General features: G+C 36.8%; 3 protein-coding genes and 1 pseudogene across 4 annotated transcripts; 3 read left to right on the top strand and 1 right to left on the bottom strand.

Moving 5' to 3' along the window:
- The first annotated feature begins 682 nt into the window (after positions 1-682).
- LOC309712766 (uncharacterized protein) lies at positions 683-2,133 on the top strand. The gene is made up of 4 exons (XM_082543832.1): positions 683-739; positions 844-1,143; positions 1,218-1,538; positions 1,630-2,133. Exons 2-4 carry the CDS (start codon positions 942-944, stop codon positions 1,755-1,757), a joined length of 651 nt encoding a protein of 216 aa, XP_082399958.1. The 5' UTR covers positions 683-739; positions 844-941; the 3' UTR covers positions 1,758-2,133.
- A 3,102-nt stretch (positions 2,134-5,235) lies between these two features.
- On the top strand, positions 5,236-6,691 carry LOC309710132 (uncharacterized protein). Its single transcript, XM_082539373.1, has 5 exons — positions 5,236-5,325; positions 5,423-5,458; positions 5,563-5,862; positions 5,937-6,257; positions 6,329-6,691. Exons 1-5 carry the CDS (start codon positions 5,301-5,303, stop codon positions 6,445-6,447), a joined length of 801 nt encoding a protein of 266 aa, XP_082395499.1. The 5' UTR covers positions 5,236-5,300; the 3' UTR covers positions 6,448-6,691.
- Positions 6,692-14,772: 8,081 nt separating this feature from the next.
- On the top strand, positions 14,773-18,041 carry LOC309708976 (uncharacterized protein). Its single transcript, XM_082537381.1, has 10 exons — positions 14,773-14,855; positions 14,953-14,988; positions 15,093-15,392; positions 15,467-15,787; positions 15,906-15,998; positions 16,156-16,180; positions 16,355-16,422; positions 16,754-16,790; positions 16,899-16,969; positions 17,572-18,041. Exons 1-10 carry the CDS (start codon positions 14,831-14,833, stop codon positions 17,688-17,690), a joined length of 1,095 nt encoding a protein of 364 aa, XP_082393507.1. The 5' UTR covers positions 14,773-14,830; the 3' UTR covers positions 17,691-18,041.
- Positions 18,042-18,426: 385 nt separating this feature from the next.
- LOC309691056 (UDP-glucuronosyltransferase 2A2-like) lies at positions 18,427-19,518 on the bottom strand (annotated as a pseudogene). The gene is made up of 2 exons: positions 18,508-19,518; positions 18,427-18,441 (listed from the first exon to the last, which is right to left on the bottom strand). The product of its transcript is annotated as a UDP-glucuronosyltransferase 2A2-like (transcript).
- Between the last annotated feature and the right edge of the window lie 1,866 nt (positions 19,519-21,384).

Below are 21,384 nucleotides of genomic sequence, written 5' to 3'. Positions count from 1 at the left end.
TTGCCCAGAGGTGTGAGTGTAAATTGCCACCTGTTTGTCTGTGTTAGCCCCGTGACAGACTGTTGACCTGTCCAGGGTGTACCCTGCCATTGCCTCCACCCCCCACTACACTCCCACCCAAACCAAATTGCATAAGCAGAGGAAAATGGACGGGTGCATTCCCTCAGTGCAAAGTGAAAAGTGAAAGAAGATAAGTATCCTGTATTAGGTATAGTTGTCAGTACGTCAGACTGACTTATTATACAGAATCAGAGTAAGGTAAGATAACTGAAGAAGCAAATTATCTGACAAAAAGAGAGAAATAGTGTTAGCAAAAGCTAAATGGGTATATAATGTATATGAGAGTAAAATAGTATAACAGTACAGTGTGGTAAGTATTATTTGTTTGTAGATATTATTTTTAATCCTAACAAGTAAATATCTCTTGCTACCATACAAGGAGCAGGTAGGGGTATGTTATAATTGCATGTTTGCATATGGTTATTTACTCTTTAACCACTCTGTGGTTTTGGACTTTGAGAAGCTTTCAGAAGATATGCTGCAGAGGGTCTGTAAGGGTGGCTCATTTTCTATAATGATGAACATAATAATCGCTCTTCTGTGTGAGTACACTAACAGATAACATCTACATCTTTAAGTGAAACTGTTTTCTATCTATTTAATCTGAAAGGATTCATTTAATTTTTCACTTCTTTTCTTCAAGGTGTTCTGGCAAACCAAGTCATAAGCCAAACCGAAGGTAAGTTCAGTTTCCTTCATTACAAGATATGTCTCTTCTGTATTCCTAAATGTTACTAGGTTGCGCTCATCATTACCTATATTGCTCACTATGATGTCACGCAGATATTTTTCCTGCAAAGATCCTGGCGCAGCAGACGATTATAAGTGAAAACAGTGACCTTTATGTAACATGCAGCACATTTGGGAAAAAGAAAGACTCCATGGTTTTTATTTATTTGTTAATAAACGAGTGCGGAATCCAGTATCTCGCCCAGAAGAAAGATCGAAGTGACACCCTGTTCACCATATCCAGAGCTAGTCTTAATCACAGTGGAAATTACAGCTGTGTTTATTCCCCGAATCATTATACACTTTCTGAAGTAGCCAAGAAAGGAGACAACATCATTCAGATTCTGGTCATAGGTAAGTGTTTTGACTCCTGAACACATGATGTCATTGTTATTTCTTTCCACTCATTTTCTCCTGTTTCCATGCAGCCAATTTTCTCCCAGCAGATATTTCAATAGTTGGGCCATCCACTCTTCATGAGGGAAACTATCTTGAATTCCAGTGCACAGTGTCTCAACATATTCAAACTCTTGGTGGATGTAAATTCATCTACGCTTACCTGAGGAAGAATGACACGATTCTGCTAGTGCAAGTCTTTAATGTCTCTCAGATGCTGACAACTTTCATCATCGATGGTGCAGTTTTGAGGGATTCAGGTCATTACAGCTGCATAGTGCTGCCATCAAAATGCATCTATGAGCATGAGTACACAGTTCATGGAACAAACAAAGTATTTCTTCAGGTCAAAGGTAAGAATGTCTGTATGCTTCAAAAATCTTTCAAATAGATAATTTTTAAATTTTTAAATTTTAGTTTATTCTGTCTTTTTGTGCTTTCCAGTGAATTTAATCTCTTCAAGGTTACTACGTTATGGAGTGATAACCTTGATGGTATTACTGGTGGTGTGCCTTTGGTGGATCATACAACAAACAGGCAAATGCGCACATGCTGGAGGAACGGCAGGATGAGAGAGGGGGACGATCTAGATCAGGAGTGTCAAACTGATTTTATGTTGCAGGCCACACACAGCCCACTAGTTAAGTGGTGAAACTCCCCTTTCTGTCAGTGGAAAGAAGTTATATATTTAACTGTTTTTCTAAATGATAAAGAAAAAGCTGCTGTAATGAAGAAATAAATCCCCCAGGACAACTCTTTGGACTTATGGTCTCTGTGATGACGAGAAGAAAAACAGTCAAAGACAGCAGGACAGAGATACACAGTGTTACTTTCTCACCACAGTTAGAGGGCAAATATTTATATTTATATTGTAAGATATAAATAGCTCATTTTTGTATATTTAATATTAAATTTCATTTTTTTAATTTGAGAAGAATTTTCTAGCAATTTTTTCAAGGTTTTACAGCAATAATACATTTTGACAGTCATTGAGGTGACTTTGATTTCTAACACACAAATAAGAGATCTTATGAAGATCATGATCAGCAGTGTGCCAAATAACATGTTTTTTTTAAACACTAAAGGCACTGTAAAATATGGGTAACTAATTGGTTTTCTTATCTTGATCTGTAGAATAAAAAGGCTGGATTGATCACATCATTCACAAGAATAATAAAACTAACATTTTCAGCTTGTTATCACGATGTTTTTGTTCTTTTGCACCAGCAGGGTTGTATCTGTTAGTTCACTGAGTGTCACCGGAAGACCACAGGGTATATATGGTGTGTGTTTCATGCTGTCTGAATTAGAATAGTTAATTCTGTCATGAAAAATGGTGAACAGAAAAGAGGCAAGCTTATGAGTGTCTAAACAGAGATGGCCATGGCTGCTACTTAACTTCAAACTGTCAAACCACAGATGATCTGCCTGCAAGATCAAGCCCACAGTTTTCTTCCCCTATTTGCCCTTCAGTCCACATTCCAGCTAATTCATGACCGAAGCGAATGCTAATGCAATTAAAAATGAAAGGGATACTTTTCATTCTGACTTATAGCATCAAGTCAAATACATTTCTGGGATGTTGATTTGGTTAATTGATTAGCAGACCGGTGTTGTCGGCTTTAGCTACGCTGGATGGGCAACAATAAGGTAACCCCCAAAGCACAAAAGGTTTCACAGGTGCAGGCCACTTACCTAGCCATTTTATTCTACAGCAGTAGGGTTACCACATACAAAGCTGTGAAAGAGGTTTTTTGCTTTTGCTTTTTTGCAAAAACTGCCTAAAAAGTCTGATGTCAGTAGCTATTCCCCGGTACAAACTTCTGTTCCCAAATTCAAACAGACTCTGTGGCACCACTGAGAGTTTAAAAGAGCCCAGAAATTTAGATCTCCAATAAAATGATTGTAGTGGCTTCTCTCCCATGTGTTACAATAAGGTTTAACATACATGCATCCATAGAAAAAAAGATTTTCAATGTTCAACAGAGTTAGAAGTTGAAGAAGCAGGAAGTTAGCTCGCTATCATTTCTATCTAAAGATGATTTGCCATGTACTGACCCAGAGATTTCTAAAAAACTAAAACGTATGGCTTGTCAGACATTAATAAAGACAGAAAGAAATTAAGTAGTGTCAGTGTTTGTATTGAAGTTGGGCTGGCATGTAATGATATGCTACCTGATGGCTAGCTACAATGCTATGGTTAGAATAATGAAATAATAGAACATAAATAAATCAGCACAGTGAAGATGGGGGATGAAGGTAATTTTTTTTTTTTACCCAATGGGCAGAAAAAAATGCAATCGTATGGCAGGGCAAAGATACTGAAAACAGACCAAACCTCAGTCAAAATATCACCTGAGATGATCCATCCAAAACATGTGTTCAGTCACTAATATGACAGATTATGGCCACTCTTGGTAGGTTTATCATTTTTATTTCTTTTAAAATAATAAAAAAGGATATGCAATGTAGATTTTCAGCATGATTTTGTCTGTGATTGTCTTTTGATCTATGACCAAGCTCAAATTGATTTGGTGCTGATAGGGGCTCCTATTAACCTGAAAAACTTCTGGAGGAAAGGTGAATGAATTATTAATGATGCACCTAAACGTGATAATAAATACAAGTGCTGTGAAGAGATCTAAACAGATATCACATACTTTTTATACATTTGCAGTTTTCCTCTTTTCTATGCAGTCACCATGATTAGTCCTTGCCTCCTCATCTCCTTTCTCACTGTGCTTATCTTCCAGTGTTGGGGAGTAATGGAATACATGTACCAGCGTTAAGTATTTAAAATACAAATTATTTGTTAATTACCAGGGCAGAGAGTGATCCTGAGAAGGTGACTGCTGGCAGTGTTCAGACGATGCATTTGATAACCTGTTGCTATAAAATCAACCTAAAGAGAAGTTGGAAGTTAATTTATTTTTAGTTTCCAGAAACCACATCAAACTGTTCCACTTTTTAAAAAAATTTTTTAGTTTCATGTGAGACTCTTTGACACTTTGCTCAAAGGCTGACATCCTGTGGTAAATCTTTGTTACTACAAGTTACTTCCTAGTTGTTTTAAAGAGATATGTAACTTAATTTGTTCAGCTTGCTGCAATACATGCGCCCTTATTTGATTGGACATTAAAAGTTACAATTGCATTATAAGAGGTCCTGCCTAACTCTGAAGCAGTTACTTTCTGGAACATGTAATAATTAAGAAAATGTAATTTGTGAATTTTGAGGATATTTAAACACTGTGTACAAAGACAAAAAGGACCTTTGGAAAAAGTAGTGTAACCATGTGACCCACTCCTGGATACACGTTAATCTAGAATTGTAAGAAGATAGATTTGAGTGCACATCTGTAAATTAGAGTATATTCATAGAACACGCACACACACACACACACCTTGCGCAAGTTCAGTAAATTGCAAGTTGCATTTTTCTGAAACTTTTTATGAACACCCCACCACTCCCAGAGGAAAAACTGAAATTGTCAAGCATTTGAATAAAACAACACTGGATCCTTTACAAAAATGCAAAGCAAATAATATTGTTCTTTTTCTGGATATCCAGAGGAAAAGGTTTGGCCCAAGTCAGTATAATCTGTTGAAGTCAGCCGGATCAGAATCAGTCAAAGTGCACTTTTAAATCGGTGTTCAGCTTTGTGTTATGGTCAAAGCCTCACTTTTATGAGTGTATATGTGTGTGTTTGAAAATCTATGGAAATCTTTTACATATATTTACGGTGGCCCTGAGAGGCCAAACAGACTGCAACTTCAGAAGTATTATATATTTCCTCAGTGAGCGCGAGTGAAAGAAGATAAGCATCCTGTATTGGGTATAATTGTCTGTATGTCAGAATGACTTATTATACAACTAAAGAAACATCAGTGGAAATCAATTTGTGATATGAGGTATTTGACAGTAAAATGGTTTATTTTTTGTAGATATTATTTTTTATCCAGTCAAAAATGTTGAACGTGTCACCTTACAAATAACAGGAAGTGGTTCAATATAGTTTCTCCATATTTACTCTCTGTGGTTTGAGCAAGACTTTTGAGAAGCTTTCAGAAGATACGCTGCAGAGAGTCTGTAAGGGCGGCTCATTGTCTATAACGATGAACATAATAATTGCTCTTCTGTGTGAGTGCACTAACAGATAACATCTATGTCTTTCAGTCAAACTGTTTTCTATTTAATCTGACAGGATTCATTAGATTTTTCACTTCTTTTCTTCAAGGTGTTCTGACAAATCAGGTCATAAGCCAAACCGAAGGTAAGTTCAGTTTCCTTCATTACAAGATATGTCTCTTCTGTATTCCTAAATGTTACTGAGCTGCATTCATCATTACATATATTGCTCACTATGATGTCTCACAGATATTTTTCCTGCAAAGATCCTGGCCCAGCAGACAATTATAAGTGAAAACAGTGACCTTTATGTAACATGCACCACACTTGGGAGAAAGAAAGACTCAAGTGTCCATGTTTATTTGTTAGTAAATGGGTGCGGAATCCAGAATCTCACCCAGAAACAAGATCAAAGTGACACCCTGTTCACCATATCCAGCGCTAGTCTTCATCACAGTGGAAATTACAGCTGTGTTTATTCCCCGAATCATTATACACTTTCTGAAGTAGCCAAGAAAGGAGACGACATCATTGAGATTCTGGTCATAGGTAAGTGTTTTGACTCCTGAACACATGATGTCATTGTTATTTCTTTCCACTCATTTTCTCCTGTTTCCATGCAGCCAATTTTCTCCCAGCAGATATTTCAATAGTTGGGTCATCCACTGTTCATGAGGGAAACTATCTTGAATTCCAGTGCACAGTGTCTCAACACCTACATACACTTGGTGGATGTAAATTCATCTACTCTTACCTGAGGAAGAATGTCACGATTCTCCAAGTGCAAGTCTTTAATGTCTCTCAGATGCTGACAACATTCATCATCGATGGTGCAGTTTTGAGGGATTCAGGTCATTACAGCTGCATAGTGCTGCCATCAAAATGCTTCTATGAGCATGAGTACACAGTTCATGGAACAAACAAAGTATTTCTTCAGGTCAAAGGTAAGGGTCTCTGAATGTTTCAAAAATGCTTTTTTAAATTCTTGTTTATGCTGTCTTTTTGTGCTTTCCAGTGGATTTCATCTCTCTGGGGTTACTGCGTTATGGAGTGATAACCTTGATGGTATTACTGGTGGCGTCCCTTTGTGGATCAAACAACAAACAGGCAAATGCACACATGCTGAGGAAATGACGGGATGAGAGAGGGGGACGATCTAGATCAGGAGTGTCAAACTGATTTTATGTTGCAGGCCACACACAGCCCACTAGTTAAGTGGTGCACTGGCGTAAGTTTGTGCTGGGGGGGGGTCGTCAATATCTCTGACTAAATAAATCTGGGTATATTCCCAGATGATTAAACATGCAACTATTTTGCTGGTAATACCCGAAGTGAGTAAAGAAAATCAACAGCCTATTTATGCAAAATAATTCATAATTTTATGGGGAGGTGAGATGGGGTGGGGGGGTATATTGGTTGAGTCTGATTATTGGAGGGGGGGGGGGTCATAAACCCTCTGGAAATTACACCCCTGAAGTGATGAAACTCCCCTTCCTTTCATTGTAAAGAAGTTACGTATTTAACTGTTTCTCTACGTGATAAAGGAAAATAAATATATCAGCACAACTCTTTAAATTGTAAAATATAAATATGTAAAATTACAGAAAAAGTTCTGGTAGCTCATTGCCCAGATTGTCAAGTTCTGGATTTTTGTTGTTGTTGTTTTAAACTGTAATCCTCAAAAATAGAAATTTCAATAGTAGAAGATTTATAAAAGAAATCTGTCTTCTTTTTTTTTTGCCTTATTACTTTGTATATTTAATATTAAATTTCTCTTTTTTTTTAATTTCAGAAGATTTTTCTGGCAATTATTTCATGGTTGAAGGCTTTACAGGAGGTGTGGGGACCTCCAGGCCTCAAGGCCCGGTGTCCTGCAGGTTTTAGATATCATTCTGGGTCAATACATCTGAATCAAATGTTTAGTTCATTACCAGGCCTCTGGAGAACTTCAAGACATGTTGAGAAGGTAATTTAGCCATTTAAAGCAGCTGTGTTGGATCAAGGACACATCTACAACCTGCAGGATACCGACCCTTCAAGTCTGGAGTTCCCCCACCCCTGCTGTCTCTGTATTTATATATGTGTGTGTGTGTGTGTGTGTGTGTGTGTGTGTATATATATATAACAGTTCTGTAACTGTAACTTTGGTCGTTGCTGTGCTTTTTTTGGAAGTCGAATTTCCCAGAGGAACCCACCCGAGGGATTAATAAAGTTCTATCTCATTAATGCCTTTTGACAGTCATTGAGTTTTCTAACAATAACCTAATAAGAGGTCATGAGTTTGCATACCAAATAACATATTTTTAACACTAAACACTGTAAAATATGGTTATCATTATAATACAATATACAAATACATGAGAATATGAGAAGTCCCCTTGCTTATCAAATGCAAAATGTTGCTCATTATAATGCTGTTTTTGCTGTTTCACGCCAGCAGGGTTGTGTCTGTTAGCTCACTGAGTGTTACAGAAAGACCACAGGATAGATGTGGCGTGTCTTTCATGCTGCCTGAATTAGAATAGTTAATTCTGTCTTGAAAAACAGAAAAGAGTCAAGCTCATACGTGTATAAACAGAGATAGCTGCTGATGACTGCTACCTTTCTTCAATGAATACAGAAAGACAGAAACAAGGTTGTGTCAATGTTTGTAGGGTTAATGAAGTTGTGCTATCTGGCATATAATGCTGTGCTACCTGATGGCTACCTACAATACTATTGTTAGAATAATGAAATAATAATACATAAATAAATCAGCACAATGAAGATGGCAGGTGAATGTAAACATTTTTCCCCGATGGGGAGAAAAAATGCAATCATATGACAGGGCAAAGACACTGAAAACAGACCAAACTTCAGTCAAGATGTCACCTAAGATGATCCATCCAAAACATGTGTTTAGTCATTAAACAGTATGCACACTATGCTGCTGTGTGGTTTGGATTACTCACTATGACAGATTTCCACCCTCTGTAGGTTTATCATTTTCATTTACATCAAATATTTGAAAAAGTATATATAAAATATGTAGATTTTCAGCATGATTTTGGGATTTTTTTTTTTTCTGATGTGTTTTCATGGATCTACGACAAAGCCCAAATTGATTTGGTGCTTACAGGGGATCCTATCAACCTCAAATACTTCTGGGAGAAAGGCGAACGGATTATTATTGTAGGCGCCAGACATCTGCTTTATATTTTTGTTTACAATTGAGTTCGTGTTCGTTTCATAATTCATAGATTCATTACATAAGTCATCTTTACAGGATTAATTATGTGTTTACATAAAGTAATGTTATGTCACTGTTTGGGATTGGAACCTAAAAAGGGGTACCTCTCACTTTAAGTATGTAAGTGCAATAGTAGCATGAAACCCTGTGTGAGGGGGAAGGGGAGGAGCATGGACAGAGAGGTTAGGAGTCACATGGTTTTTCTGACCGTGTGCACAGGTAGTTCTGGATAACTGCTTATTTTTTGGAACTTTCATGCTTACTTAGGAAGGAGTTCATTGTTATATCTTCAGTTTGCAATAAATAAACAGTCTTCACATCATAATGCAACTGGAAGCATTTCTTTTGGAAACCAGGAACACGCGTCAGCCATAGACTCTCTTCTTGAACTTGGTTTATTGGAAATTACCCTACAATTATTGACACACCTGCTTATAAACGTGATAACAAGTAAAAGTGCTGTGAAGAGATCTGAACAGATCTATCACATACTTTTTATGGATTTGCAGTTTCCCTCTTTTCTATGCAGTCAGCACGATTAGTCCTTGCCTCCTCATCTCCTTTCTCCCTGTGCTTGTCTTCTACTTGCCCTCTGACTGGGGTGAAAAAGTAACACCATGTATATATGAGAGACCATGACACCAAAGATGTATAACCATGCAAGTGGGTTTCTTGAAATGCTGCCCAGAGTGATTTTCATGACCAGGCCAGAGAGAGAAGGTGACTGTTAACAGTGTTCAGACTATTAGATAAAAAGTCTGTACCATTCATTAAGTCCCATGCAAAACCAGGACAAAACATCAGGCCCCGAACAACAGAATGATATCAAGTCTCTGTTGGTTGGTTTCTTCTGTGTTTCCAGATACCACATTACACTCTTCATTTAGAAAAAACTTGATTTAGATGTTCGTGTTTGGAAATCAAGCGGCACAAACTGTGTTCAAAGTATGAAAGTACCATCCAACGGTAAATCTCTGTTACTTTAAGCCACTCCCAGGTTGTTTTTATAAAGGGATATGTAACGCAGTTTCTTCAGATTGATGAAATAAAATGTCTCGTAAAGACATTTGAAAAAACATGTAAAATTTCTGTAGAGATTATTTTACATTTGAATAGCTATAGCTGTTGTCAATTTTGATTTCCTATATAATTTCCCAGAGCAGTGAGAGTGAATGAAGATAGGATCCTATATTGGGTACTACTGTCGGTATGTCAGACTGAGTTACTGTACAGCAATAGAATCAGAGCACTTGAAGAGGCTGAGTCAACTCTGGGTCCAGGGTTAGGGTTACAAGGTCAAGTGTAATCAAATACCTAATAATCAAAAAAATTTTGGTTCCATGTTTTTTTACTTTCTATATCTTTCTATATGGCGTTCCAGGGTAATAAGACAGATCACATATTGTACTTCAGTAAACCTGCATGTTTTGTTTTCTTTTAAAATCTTATGTTTTAAAACAGTTCATTCAGTTTTGTGCACACCACGGTGAGCTTTAATTTAGTCTGATGTTTTTAAATACTTATGTATCGTGTGTACATGGACATTTTAGTAGAAAAATTATTTGTTATGACTGTTGAAGTGTGTGTTAATGTGTTAGTGTGCCTATAAACACCCAATGCAAAAGTGAATGTACCACTGAAATGTGTTTTCTTACAGTGCAATGAGTCAGCAGGCAATGCAGACATATTGGAGGAACAGCAAGAGCAGATAGAGGGAAGCACAGGAAGGTATAGTGAAAATAGAATTACAGTAAAGACATAGTCTGGGGAATTCTTAATAGAATTACACACGATGACTGAAATAGAAAACCTATCTATCCGAGATCTGTTCTTTTTCAAATCCAAAGAAAGACAACAGTCTTATTCCACTAACATTCATACGCTCAGTGCTTAAGAAAACATTTAAAACTATTACTCCTGATAATATCTGTTTCCCAAAGCTTTAATGAAATTTCATTTAAGGTAGCTACTGTATATACAGCTGTTAGGCTGGTTTAAAGTTTGTGAGTACAAGAAAATTATGATTAGAATAAAATGTGCTCAAGTTTGTTTAGATGGTAGGGTGCAGCTGTCATCAGATCAGAGGAATGGGAAAGGATTTGGGTGTGTGTAATTGTAGAGAGAGAGGAATTTATTGACAGTGGGGGTCTGCCTGTCATAAAAGGAAATATGAAGAATAGTATGCACAGAATAGGGTAAAAGCAGACAGATGTCATGAGTATACAATCTTTCAGTAAGATGTTGGTTACATGAATGGTTTTTCTCATGACTAACCGTGCGTCCAACATCCACTCTGCACATGCTTACGTAGCACATATATATACACACATACTCAAGTATCAGCACAGGCTGGTACCACACAGACACACACACACACACCCACACACACCACTCTGGCCATGAGTTGCTGTTGTTGCCATATAAGGGAATCCCCAGGGTTTTATAGCATATTTTAAAGCTCATGGGGACCCTCCCCCAAAGTGTGAGGCTAAATGTATATATGTGTAGGACTGAGGGATTGACCCTCAGATCTGCTGGTTACAATTGCATTAGTTCCCTCTGTGCAGAGGTTCGGTTTAAATAAATGCAAATAAATACAAGTGTTTGTGATTTCAGAGTGTTTCTTTACAGCTGGGTGACAAATGGACCAGAAGTATAGAGTGATTTATATCATTTATATCACTCCATACTTCTATACCAGAAGTATAGAGTGATTTATAACAGGTATTACCAGTAACAGGTATTAAAAGTATTACCAGTATAAAAATACTGGTAATACTTTTATGTACACTTTACAAAACTCAAATAAAAAAGTATCAAAACAATATAGAAAGGTGAGTGCTCAACATATTTTGGCAGTCGTGAATCTGTGTATACTATGATTGCATGGCGTTTGACTTCCTTATACTGTAAAACTCATAGTTATGATATCTTTTAAAAATTACATAGGTGACTTCACTGCTAACATGCATAAATTGGCAGTATGAGGAATGCAGTTGTCAAATCCAACATTTATTACCTGTCAGTAGCTGTTTTGTCATTTTGAGTTTTACAGCTCAATAAGGTTAGATTGAGGACAAGTTTGATAAGAATAACAAAAACAAACACGAGCAGCTTATTATAAACCTTTTTTGTCCCTTCAAACCAGCAAGTTTGTCTGTGTTACTTCACTGAGTCTTACAGGAAGACCACAGAACAGGTGTGCTTCTTGAATTAGAATAGTTAATTCTGTCATGAAAAACGGTAACCAGAAATGAGGGGAGAGGCAACCTCACAAGTGTCTAAATAGAGATGACCGTTTCCAACCACAGACAATCTGCCTGTAAGCTGCCAGCATGCCTGTGTGCCGCCTCCTTCAAACATTAAAATAAAGGCAACAGCTTTGTCAGCCCCATATTTTCTTTAATCCATGTTCCAGTTAATGTTAGTCCATTCACCAATTTGATCAACTAAACTGCACAATGAAGAAAAGTTTGATTCTTGGACAAACAACAAAGCCAAGGCCAACTTGGGGCTGATTAGTTCAACTACAAGCCTCAAGGACTTCTGTGAGACAGACAAATGGGTTATTGTTGATGAACCTGGTTATAAACACAACATTAAGTAGAACTAGTGAAAGGAGATCTACAAAGATATAACACACTTTTTGTGCATCCGTCATCTCCCTCCTTTCTTTGCAATTAACATGATCATCCCATGAATCCTAATCTCCTTTCTCACAGTGCTTGTCTTCTGCCTGCCCTCTGACTGTGGTGAAAAAGTTACACTGTGTATCTGTCTATCACGATGTGTATGACTCTCCTACCCTTTGCCATCAGATATACCTCGTCATCTACTGCTTTCTGTTGAACATCCGCTACCATGCATCGCTGATTAAAGCATGCGTCTTAACCTCCAACTGTTGCCAGGCTGATATTAATAACCTAGCAGAGAGTGATCCTGAGAAGGTGACTGCTGGCAGTGTTCAGACGATGCATTTGATAACCTGTTGCTTTCATTCGTTAGATACTCTGCAAAAACAGCAACACCCCCCATTTGAAAAAAGAAAATGCAATTTCATATTGAAGTTAGGATTCTGAAATCAGGCCTTTGCCATAAGCTCTCTTTTATGATATTCTTGTCACTAAATTGCCCCCTGTGGCTTTTTGTGTGGAATCACTGGCCTCAATAGTGGCTAAAACATTTGCCCAGTACCACATGCAAAGTGGTTAGCACTATTCTTCACATTGAGACAGTCCTGGGCTTAAACCCAGGCAGGCTGAGCTTACAGGGTCGCAGATGCCAACAGACTTAATAAACTGATCCGTAAGGCCAGCAATGTTGTGGGGATGGAGCTGGACTCCCTCAAGGTGGTGTCGGAGAGGCGGATGCTGTCCAAGATAAAGACAATGTTGGATAACACCTCCCACCCACTCCATGACATGTTGGTCAGTCACAGGAGCTCGTTCAGTGAGAGACTGAGATTACCGAAAAGCACCACTGAACGACACAGGAAATCATTCCTGCCTGTGGCCATCTCCCTGTACAACGCATCCACTTAACACACTGTTTGCTGCTACAACTACACATGTTTCTTTTCCAAATATTTATTTATAAGTGACTTATGTATGTATGTATGTATATATATGTATATATTGTACTATTCTTAGTTAGCGTATTGTCTGACTTGTCTTAATGTTGGTTTAAAATGGAGCACTGTAACAAAAAATAATTTCCCCCAGGGATCAATAAAGTATTCTGATTCTGATTCATGAGTTTTATCTGGGATCTTTAAATTATCCTGTAAATGAGATGACGAGATGAGTTAAAGTTCCCTGTCTTGACCTAAGACACACTTGGAAAAAAGATGCTAAATCAGATCTACTGCACTAACAAAGAAAGACTGTGACTCTTTCTCCTTGCTTAAATTAAATATATAAAATCAACCTAGAAAGATGGTGTAAGTTAATTTATTTTTAGTTTCCAGAAACCACATCAAACGATTCCACTTTTTTTTAAATTTAGAGTTTCATGTGAGACTCTTTGGCACTTTGCTCAAAGGCTGACATCCCATGGTAAATCTTTGTTACTACAAGTTACTTCCTAGTCATTTTAAAGAGATATGTAACTTAATTTGTTCAGATTGCTGCAATACATGCGCCCTTATTTGATTGGACATTAAAAGTTACAAATGCATTATAAGAGGTCCTGCCTAACTCTGAAGCAGTTACTTTCTGGAACATGTAATAATTTAAGAAAATGTAATTTGTGAATTTTGAGGATATTTAAACATTGTGTACAAAGACAAAAAGGACCTTTGGAAAAAGTAGTGTAACCATTGTGACGTTTACAGATATTTTATTTCGAAAAGGTCGAATGTAAGCCGGAAAGGGGGTTAGGAAAAAGGAAGGAAAACATTAGAGCAACAAGTTAGTGCTGCAGATTATGTTGCCGCTGCAAGCCTGAGAATTAAAGAATGGAACTGATAAATACTGAAGTTGTTATCATTAATGTTTGAGGCATGCAAACGTAAGCATGTGACCCACTCCTGAATACACGTTGATCTAGAATTGTAAGAAGATAGGTTTGAGTGAATCTGTAAATAATATTATATTTATGAAACACACACACACACACCGCAAGTTTCATTTTTCTGAAACTTTTCATAAATCTTTTATGAACACCCCAGCATGCCTGGGGTAAAAGCTGTAATTGTCAAGCATACAGACACACTGGACACTGGATCCTTTACAAAAATGCAAAGCAAATAATATTGTACTTTTTCTGGATATCCAGAAAAAGAACCAGTCAGTCTAATCTGTTAAAGTCAGCTGAATCAGAATCAGTCAAAGTGCACTTTTAAATCAGTGTTCAGCTTTGTGTTATGGTGAAAGCCTCACTTTTGTGAGTGTATATATGTGTGTTTAAATATGTGTGAAAATCTATTATGTATATTTCCTCAGTGAGCGCGAGTGAAAGAAGATAAGCATCCTGTATTGGGTATAATTGTCTGTATGTCAGAATGACTTATTATACAACTAAAGAAACATCAGTGGAAATCAATTTGTGATATGAGGTATTTGAAAGTAAAATGGTTTAAGAACACACTCCTCTGAATTTTATTTTTTGTAGATATTATTTTTTATCCAGTCAAAAATGTTGAAATATCACGTGTCACCTTACAAATAACAGGAAGTGGTTCAATATAGTTTCTCCATTTTTACTCTCTGTGGTTTGAGCAAGACTTTTGAGAAGCTTTCAGAAGATACGCTGCAGAGAGTCTGTAAGGGCGGCTCATTGTCTATAACGATGAACATAATAATTGCTCTTCTGTGTGAGTGCACTAACAGATAACATCTATGTCTTTCAGTCAAACTGTTTTCTATTTAAGCTGACAGGATTCATTAGATTTTTCACTTCTTTTCTTCAAGGTGTTCTGACAAATCAGGTCATAAGCCAAACCGAAGGTAAGTTCAGTTTCCCTCAATACAAGATATGTCTCTTCTGTATTCCCATATGTTACTGAGCTGCACTTATCTTTACATATGTTAATCACTATGATGTCTCACAGATATTTTTCCTGCAAAGATCCTGGCCCAGCAGACAATTATAAGTGAAAACAGTGACCTTTATGTAACATGCAGCACATTTGGAAAAAAGAAAGACTCAAGTGTCCATGTTTATTTGTTAATAAATGGGTGCGGAATCCAGAATCTCACCCAGAAACAAGATCAAAGTGACACCCTGTTCACCATATCCAGAGCTAGTCTTCATCACAGTGGAAATTACAGCTGTGTTTATTCCCCGAAACATTATACACTTTCTGAAGTAGCCAAGAAAGGAGACGACATCATTGAGATTCTGGTCATAGGTAAGTGTTTTGACTCCTGAACACATGATGTCATTGTTATTTCTTTCCACTCATTTTCTCCTGTTTCCATGCAGCCAATTTTCTCCCAGCAGACATTTCAATAGTTGGGTCATCCACTGTTCATGAGGGACACCATATTGAATTCCAGTGCACAGTGTCTCAACATATTCAAACTCTTGGTGGATGTAAATTCATCTACGCTTACCTGAGGAAGAATGTCACGATTCTCCAAGTGCAAGTCTTTAATGTCTCTCAGATGCTGACAACTTTCATCATCGATGGTGCGGTTTTGAGGGATTCAGGTCATTACAGCTGCATAGTGCTGCCATCAAAATGCTTCTATGAGCATGAGCACACAGTTCATGGAACAAACAAAGTATTTCTTCAGGTCAAAGGTAAGGCTCTCTGAATGTTTCAAAAATGCTTTAAATAGATGTATTTTTTATAATAATGTATTATTTTTATACTGAAATATATTTTTAAATAAATTAATCATCTTATTTTACTTTCCAGTTGATTTGGTGTCTACAGTATTACTCCATGTTGGAGTAATAACCTTGATGCTATCACTCGGGGCATGTCTTTGGTGGATTTGCAACAAAATAGGTCAAATAAGTATAATTAAAAATAATTTTAGGCTTCACATTTTTTTCACAAGTCATTGTTTATTGTATGGATTAATCAAACCAACCACATAATATAGCCGAATATACCTGCATGCAATATTTTGCTTTAAAATTATATTTGTTTTGCGTTTCAACAGTTCGCTCAACTTCTTGCAGACCACGGTGAGCTTTAATTCAATATGCATAATTTTTTGGACACTTCTGTGATTTTTATTATTAGGAAAATTATTTTTTTATGTTTTGTCTTTGTGTGTAAAGTTCTATATACTGAATGCACTATATCACTGAAAAAGTGAATGTACCACTGAAATATGTTTCGTTTGTTTTGTTTTACAGTGCAACGACTCAGCAGGCAAATTCAGACATGTTGGAGGAACAGCAGGAGCAGGAAGAGTGGGAAGACGGTATGGTCAAAATGGAGTTACAGTCAAGACATACTGTAGGGAATTTTTGATAAAGTTACATATGATGACTTAGAATGAAAATCTTATCTGTGTTCTGCTCTTTTCTAATCCAAGAAAGGATTTCTGTGTAATTTCACAAACAGTTATACATTCATATTCTTTCAAACAAAAAAACTATTTAAAACTATTCAAATCACATCTGTTTCATTAACGACTAAATTTTTCAAAGCTTTCAAAAGTGAGCTATATACAGCTGTTATAAATAGAAATTGCTATGAACTTTAATTTTTCTCTGTATTTCACTGTGTTTTTGTGTGTGTGTTTTTATCAGAAAAAGAAGACTCTTTCAGCATAGAGTATGATGACGCGTAAGAATATATTTTTATTTTCAACATCTGTACACTTAAAAAATGTGTAATAACAACAAAAGCATGAGCAGTAATGAAATCTGATCATTAACAACATTTTATCATCAGGTGTCCAAACAATCTGGCAGCTGAGGTTTCATTGCCTTCTGAAAATTTTGAAGACGCGTACACTGTTGTAGGTAAGCGATCACATTGTGTTTCATTGTGCTATAATAGACATAGTTTTGATGCCTTTTAACAGTCATTCAGGTGACTTTATTGCCTAACATGAACATAAAAGAGATGATAAGTCCCATAACATTAATCAGCAGCATGCCAAGTAATACATTTTACTAAAGTACGGTACTAAAAGTACTTTAAAATTAATATATTCAGTGAATCACAATTGGCAATGTAAGATGAATGCAACATGATGACATGTTGCATTATCAAATACAACATGTATTACCTAAGAGTAGTTATTATGTCTTCTAGTCTTGAGCTGGATTGAGCATGAAGTTATTAGAATAAGAAAACATATTGTTGGGAACTTATTACAAATGGTGTTTTAATACTTGAAACCAGAAGGTTTGTCTTTGTTGCTTTACTCAGTCTTACAGGAAGACCACAGGAAATGTGTGAAAGAGTGTTTCATGCTGCCTGAATTAGAATAGTTAATTCTGTCAGTAAAGATGGTTACCGGAAAAGAGGCGAAAGGCAAGACCATGAGTGTTGAAACTCATTAAACACATGTCTAAATAACACTTGCGACCACTATTTAACTGAAACTTTCCAACCACAGATGATGTGCCTGCAGATTCAAGGCCAGAATGCCTATATAGTTCATCAATGAAACGTAAAAAGAAAGACAACAGCGTCCCCACCCCCAGTTCCTCTTCATTCTATGTTTCAGCTAATTAATGACTGCAGGCAATGATCATGTTCAGAATGAGTGGCAATGTTTTCTGAAAGTGTAGTGGCTGCGAAGCATCGGCATTCACAGATGTTTATCAGCAACACAGCGGAATTGAAAGACTTGCTCCAACTTGCTGTTTCTTGTTTCTTCATAAAACATTTTGATCAAAGGCATAGATGTACTTACCATGCTTTATAAAATAGTCTGCATTTTGCTTTCACTCTAGAGCATGCAGACATTAGTGTTTTATATTTTTCCTAGAGATGTGTTCACATTTTTGTGACCCCTTATTTCCATCAATCCATCATAAAAATGTATATAATATGTATATAATACAATAAAAAATACTCACTGTGTATAGCTTTCAAATTTACAATTATTATGTTTTTATTGTGGTAATTAGATGTATTTGTATTCAATAAATTGTTTCTAATCCATACAGAACATGTTTAATAAATTTGAGGTTGGGGTTTGGGAAGGCTATCACATTATCCTGCATAATTAAATAATTAAAATAGAAAAAGCACATTCTACTGTTCACCATGGGGACATACAGACTGTGGACACAGGGATCAGGGTTTTATGGTTGTAATTTTTATTCAGTTGAATGAACTTTCACATTTGACAGTAGCTTTGATTTGTAACATAACTGGGGAAAACTACACTGAAATCTGCAAAATAACACAAACCATGTCTTATCATTTCTTATTCAACCTATTAGTTTTAATTTTTAGGCATTTTTCAAGACATACCAGCCTAAAGAACACAAGAGATTTTAAAAAAAAAAGTAATTAATGCACCAGCAGCTAAAAAAGATAGTACTACATCTACAGAGTGGTAGGAATACCGGGACATTCTGTAGGACTCTGCTTTCAGGTGAGCTGCTCCTTTGTGCCTCATGACAAACTCTATCAAGAAGAGAGCGTTATCCAGTGACATTACTGGTTTATCTCTGTGTAGCCTGGAAAGTCTCTGCATGTTCGCCCTGTAGGAGGGATCATTCATGACTTCATGTAAGGCCTTCAGAAAATTATCATCTTTATCCACAATGGCTAATGTAAGAATTTTAGCTGCTCCTTTTTCTTTCAAGCGAAGCAGGTTATCATACTGGTCAAAAAACACAGGTAGGCCCACAATGGGAACTCCATGATAAATAGCTTCCTGGACTCTGTTTGTTCCTCCATGTGACACAAATAATTTTATTTTAGGGTGTCCCAAAAGGTCATTCTGTGGCATCCAATCAACAAATAAAGTGTTATTACCCAGACCAATTGGCCTGTCACCTTTATACTTCCAGATGACTTTCTGTGGTAGTTTAGCAAAAGCTGCAGCGATCTCATTTGTTATATCAGCAGGAAGTTCAGTCACAAAAGTCCCCAAAGACATGAGGATGAAGCCATGCTCTCCAGAACTCTGCACAAAGTCCTCCAAGTGTTCAGGAAGTGGTTCTGAAGGTTTACACTGAAATCCTCCTATATAGATAACATTAGGCATGGTCGGTCGAGGGAACTCAAACACAAAGTCCACTCTCATGAGCCACAGGTCTGCTCCTTGTAATAAGCCACAATATGTAACATCTGAGCCAAAGAATTTATTGAAAACAGCTTGATACTGAGGATGGATTAAAAATATGTCCTGTGCTTACCAGATGACATAGCAAATTAGATTTTTGACTGTCTGTATGAAAGTCATGCTGTCTGTCAGCCCAGAACCAGTTATTGGGATATACGATAATGGTGAAGGTGCAATGGCCAAGTGTCCCTCCCCACTAGTTGCGAATTGTACATTATAGATCAGAGGTAATTTCAGGCGATTAATATGCCTGCACCCCATGCTGGGTCAGTGAGGACTAGGTCATATTTGTGCACCTTTAAATTACTCATCAAATTCTCATCTTCAAGCATGATAGCCATTTTGCATATGATTCCATCATATCATTAAACATTTCAACCTGCAAACTCAAAAAGCTAAAAACCTAGCTTTGTGCTAATTAATCCTTTTTCACCTGCATTTTTAGCTGTCCTTATTCCTAACATCCTTTACCCCCCTCCAACTATGTTTATTATTTCAACTTATAGTCTCTGTATTTTAGTGGTGTAGTGGAAAATCAAATGTCACTCATCAATACGCTCACATAGCTGTAATGTGAAAATAAGGCCATGCGGGGGCAGTGCAGGCTCAACTAAAGGCCGGAGACAAAAGCAGTCTTCCTGGTTTTTCAAACGTTTCCAGAAGTGAAGTAAACCTCCCCACCATTTTTTCCACTTAGAAAGAATTATCTGAGGTATGAAAAATCAGTCATACAACAAAACAATCTGGCGAGACATCCTCAAATAGCTTTTAATTCTGTAATAAATTTCAGTGAAATAAAAACATCCCGTCCCTGAAGCGTCTTTTGTGCTGCGACCATGGATTGTCTTACAGTCTCCACAAAGTATGCAGTAAATGTCCTCAAGGTGAAAGGAAGTGCTGTGAAATTCAAGTCCTGGCAAGAGAGTCTGCTCTTTCTCAAAGAGGGCGAGGGAGAATGAATAAAGAAACTGTTTAAATAGGGCTGCTCAATTAATCGAATTTTAATCACGATTACGATCTGGGCTTTCAACGATCATTAAAAATGACTGAGCCGATTATTAGCCCCTCCCTCATTTATCCGCGACACCTTAAAGGCCGGTCCGTGAAAATATTGTCGGGCATAAACCGTCCGTGGCGCAAAAAAGGTTGGAGACCGCTGATTAAGGGGACCCGAGGGAAGCTCGGAAAGCTAAGCAGAAGTTATTTGGAGAGTGACTGCCGTTGGTTGAAAAGAGTTTAAAAAAAAAAACTTCAGTGGTGTTGCACACTATTTTATATTATTTTTTAAAAGTCATTGTTAACCCTTTAAAGCCGGTCAGAGCAGCACGCTCCGTTTTGCGTAACTATTTTTAAATCCCTGTAGAACCTGAACCGTGTAAGCTAGCGCAATAATTTGTTTTGCATATGAAACCGGAGGAGTTGTACTTACATCTTATGCCATCAGCTTGTCCTCGGTCACGGTTTCGTTCCACATATAGCTTTGCAAAAATTGCATAAAAAGCGCTTGCAGGAACAAAAACATGATATTCCAGAAACACGCTTCGCCGTTCCTATCAGCTGTTCGTAACACTTCCCACAGTGAAATTATGCACATGCTGTTTTCTTTGCAAATTTGCATCATAGGATTGTTTTTTGTTTTTCCTGCAGTATATAAAAATTGCTGTATCTCCAAAATAAAACTATGAAGACACTCAAAATAAATTTCCTGTTGTTGTAAACTATTTTTTGCAACTTTATTGTATTTAAAGTTTTGAGGGATAAACCTCTTAAACTTCTCCAAGTAGAAATATATGTAAACAAAACAAAAGCGATTTTCAATTTTTTTTTGTAGTTTATTGCACTTTTTTGCAATTTATGTAATTACTATGCACTTAATGCATACATATTATTAAAATATGGGCTATAACAGTTGTATTGATGTATAGCAACTTGAAATGCTCCCACAAATGGCACTACAGCATGTAAAAAAAATAAATAAAAATAATATAAGCTCTGGTGGAGTTGTTTCTATAGTAGGTCTTAAAGGGTTAAATAAATATCGTCAAATAATCGTGATCTCAATTTCAGTGAAAATAATCGTGATTATCATTTTTGCCATAATCGAGCAGCCCTATATTTAAATGACAA

The sequence above is a fragment of the Aulonocara stuartgranti genome, assembly GCF_965226115.1.
Source record: "Aulonocara stuartgranti genome assembly, chromosome: 1".
Taxonomy (NCBI): Eukaryota; Metazoa; Chordata; class Actinopteri; order Cichliformes; family Cichlidae; genus Aulonocara; species Aulonocara stuartgranti.
The sequence above is the reverse complement of the archived record's forward strand: the minus strand, read 5'-3'. Positions and strand labels throughout refer to the sequence as shown.

Excerpts from the sequence above, each read along its gene's own strand:
- LOC309712766 (XM_082543832.1), top strand. The coding sequence starts at position 942 with ATGGTTTTTATTTATTTGTTAATAAACGAGTGCGGAATCCAGTATCTC. Across the intron at positions 1,144-1,217 it reads CATTCAGATTCTGGTCATAG|CCAATTTTCTCCCAGCAGAT; the intron begins GTAAGTGTTTTG and ends GTTTCCATGCAG. Across the intron at positions 1,539-1,629 it reads AGTATTTCTTCAGGTCAAAG|TGAATTTAATCTCTTCAAGG; the intron begins GTAAGAATGTCT and ends TGTGCTTTCCAG.
- LOC309710132 (XM_082539373.1), top strand. The coding sequence starts at position 5,301 with ATGAACATAATAATTGCTCTTCTGT. Across the intron at positions 5,863-5,936 it reads CATTGAGATTCTGGTCATAG|CCAATTTTCTCCCAGCAGAT; the intron begins GTAAGTGTTTTG and ends GTTTCCATGCAG. Across the intron at positions 6,258-6,328 it reads AGTATTTCTTCAGGTCAAAG|TGGATTTCATCTCTCTGGGG; the intron begins GTAAGGGTCTCT and ends TGTGCTTTCCAG.
- LOC309708976 (XM_082537381.1), top strand. The coding sequence starts at position 14,831 with ATGAACATAATAATTGCTCTTCTGT. Across the intron at positions 16,791-16,898 it reads AGCATAGAGTATGATGACGC|GTGTCCAAACAATCTGGCAG; the intron begins GTAAGAATATAT and ends TTTTATCATCAG. Across the intron at positions 16,970-17,571 it reads AGACGCGTACACTGTTGTAG|ATGATGTGCCTGCAGATTCA; the intron begins GTAAGCGATCAC and ends TTCCAACCACAG.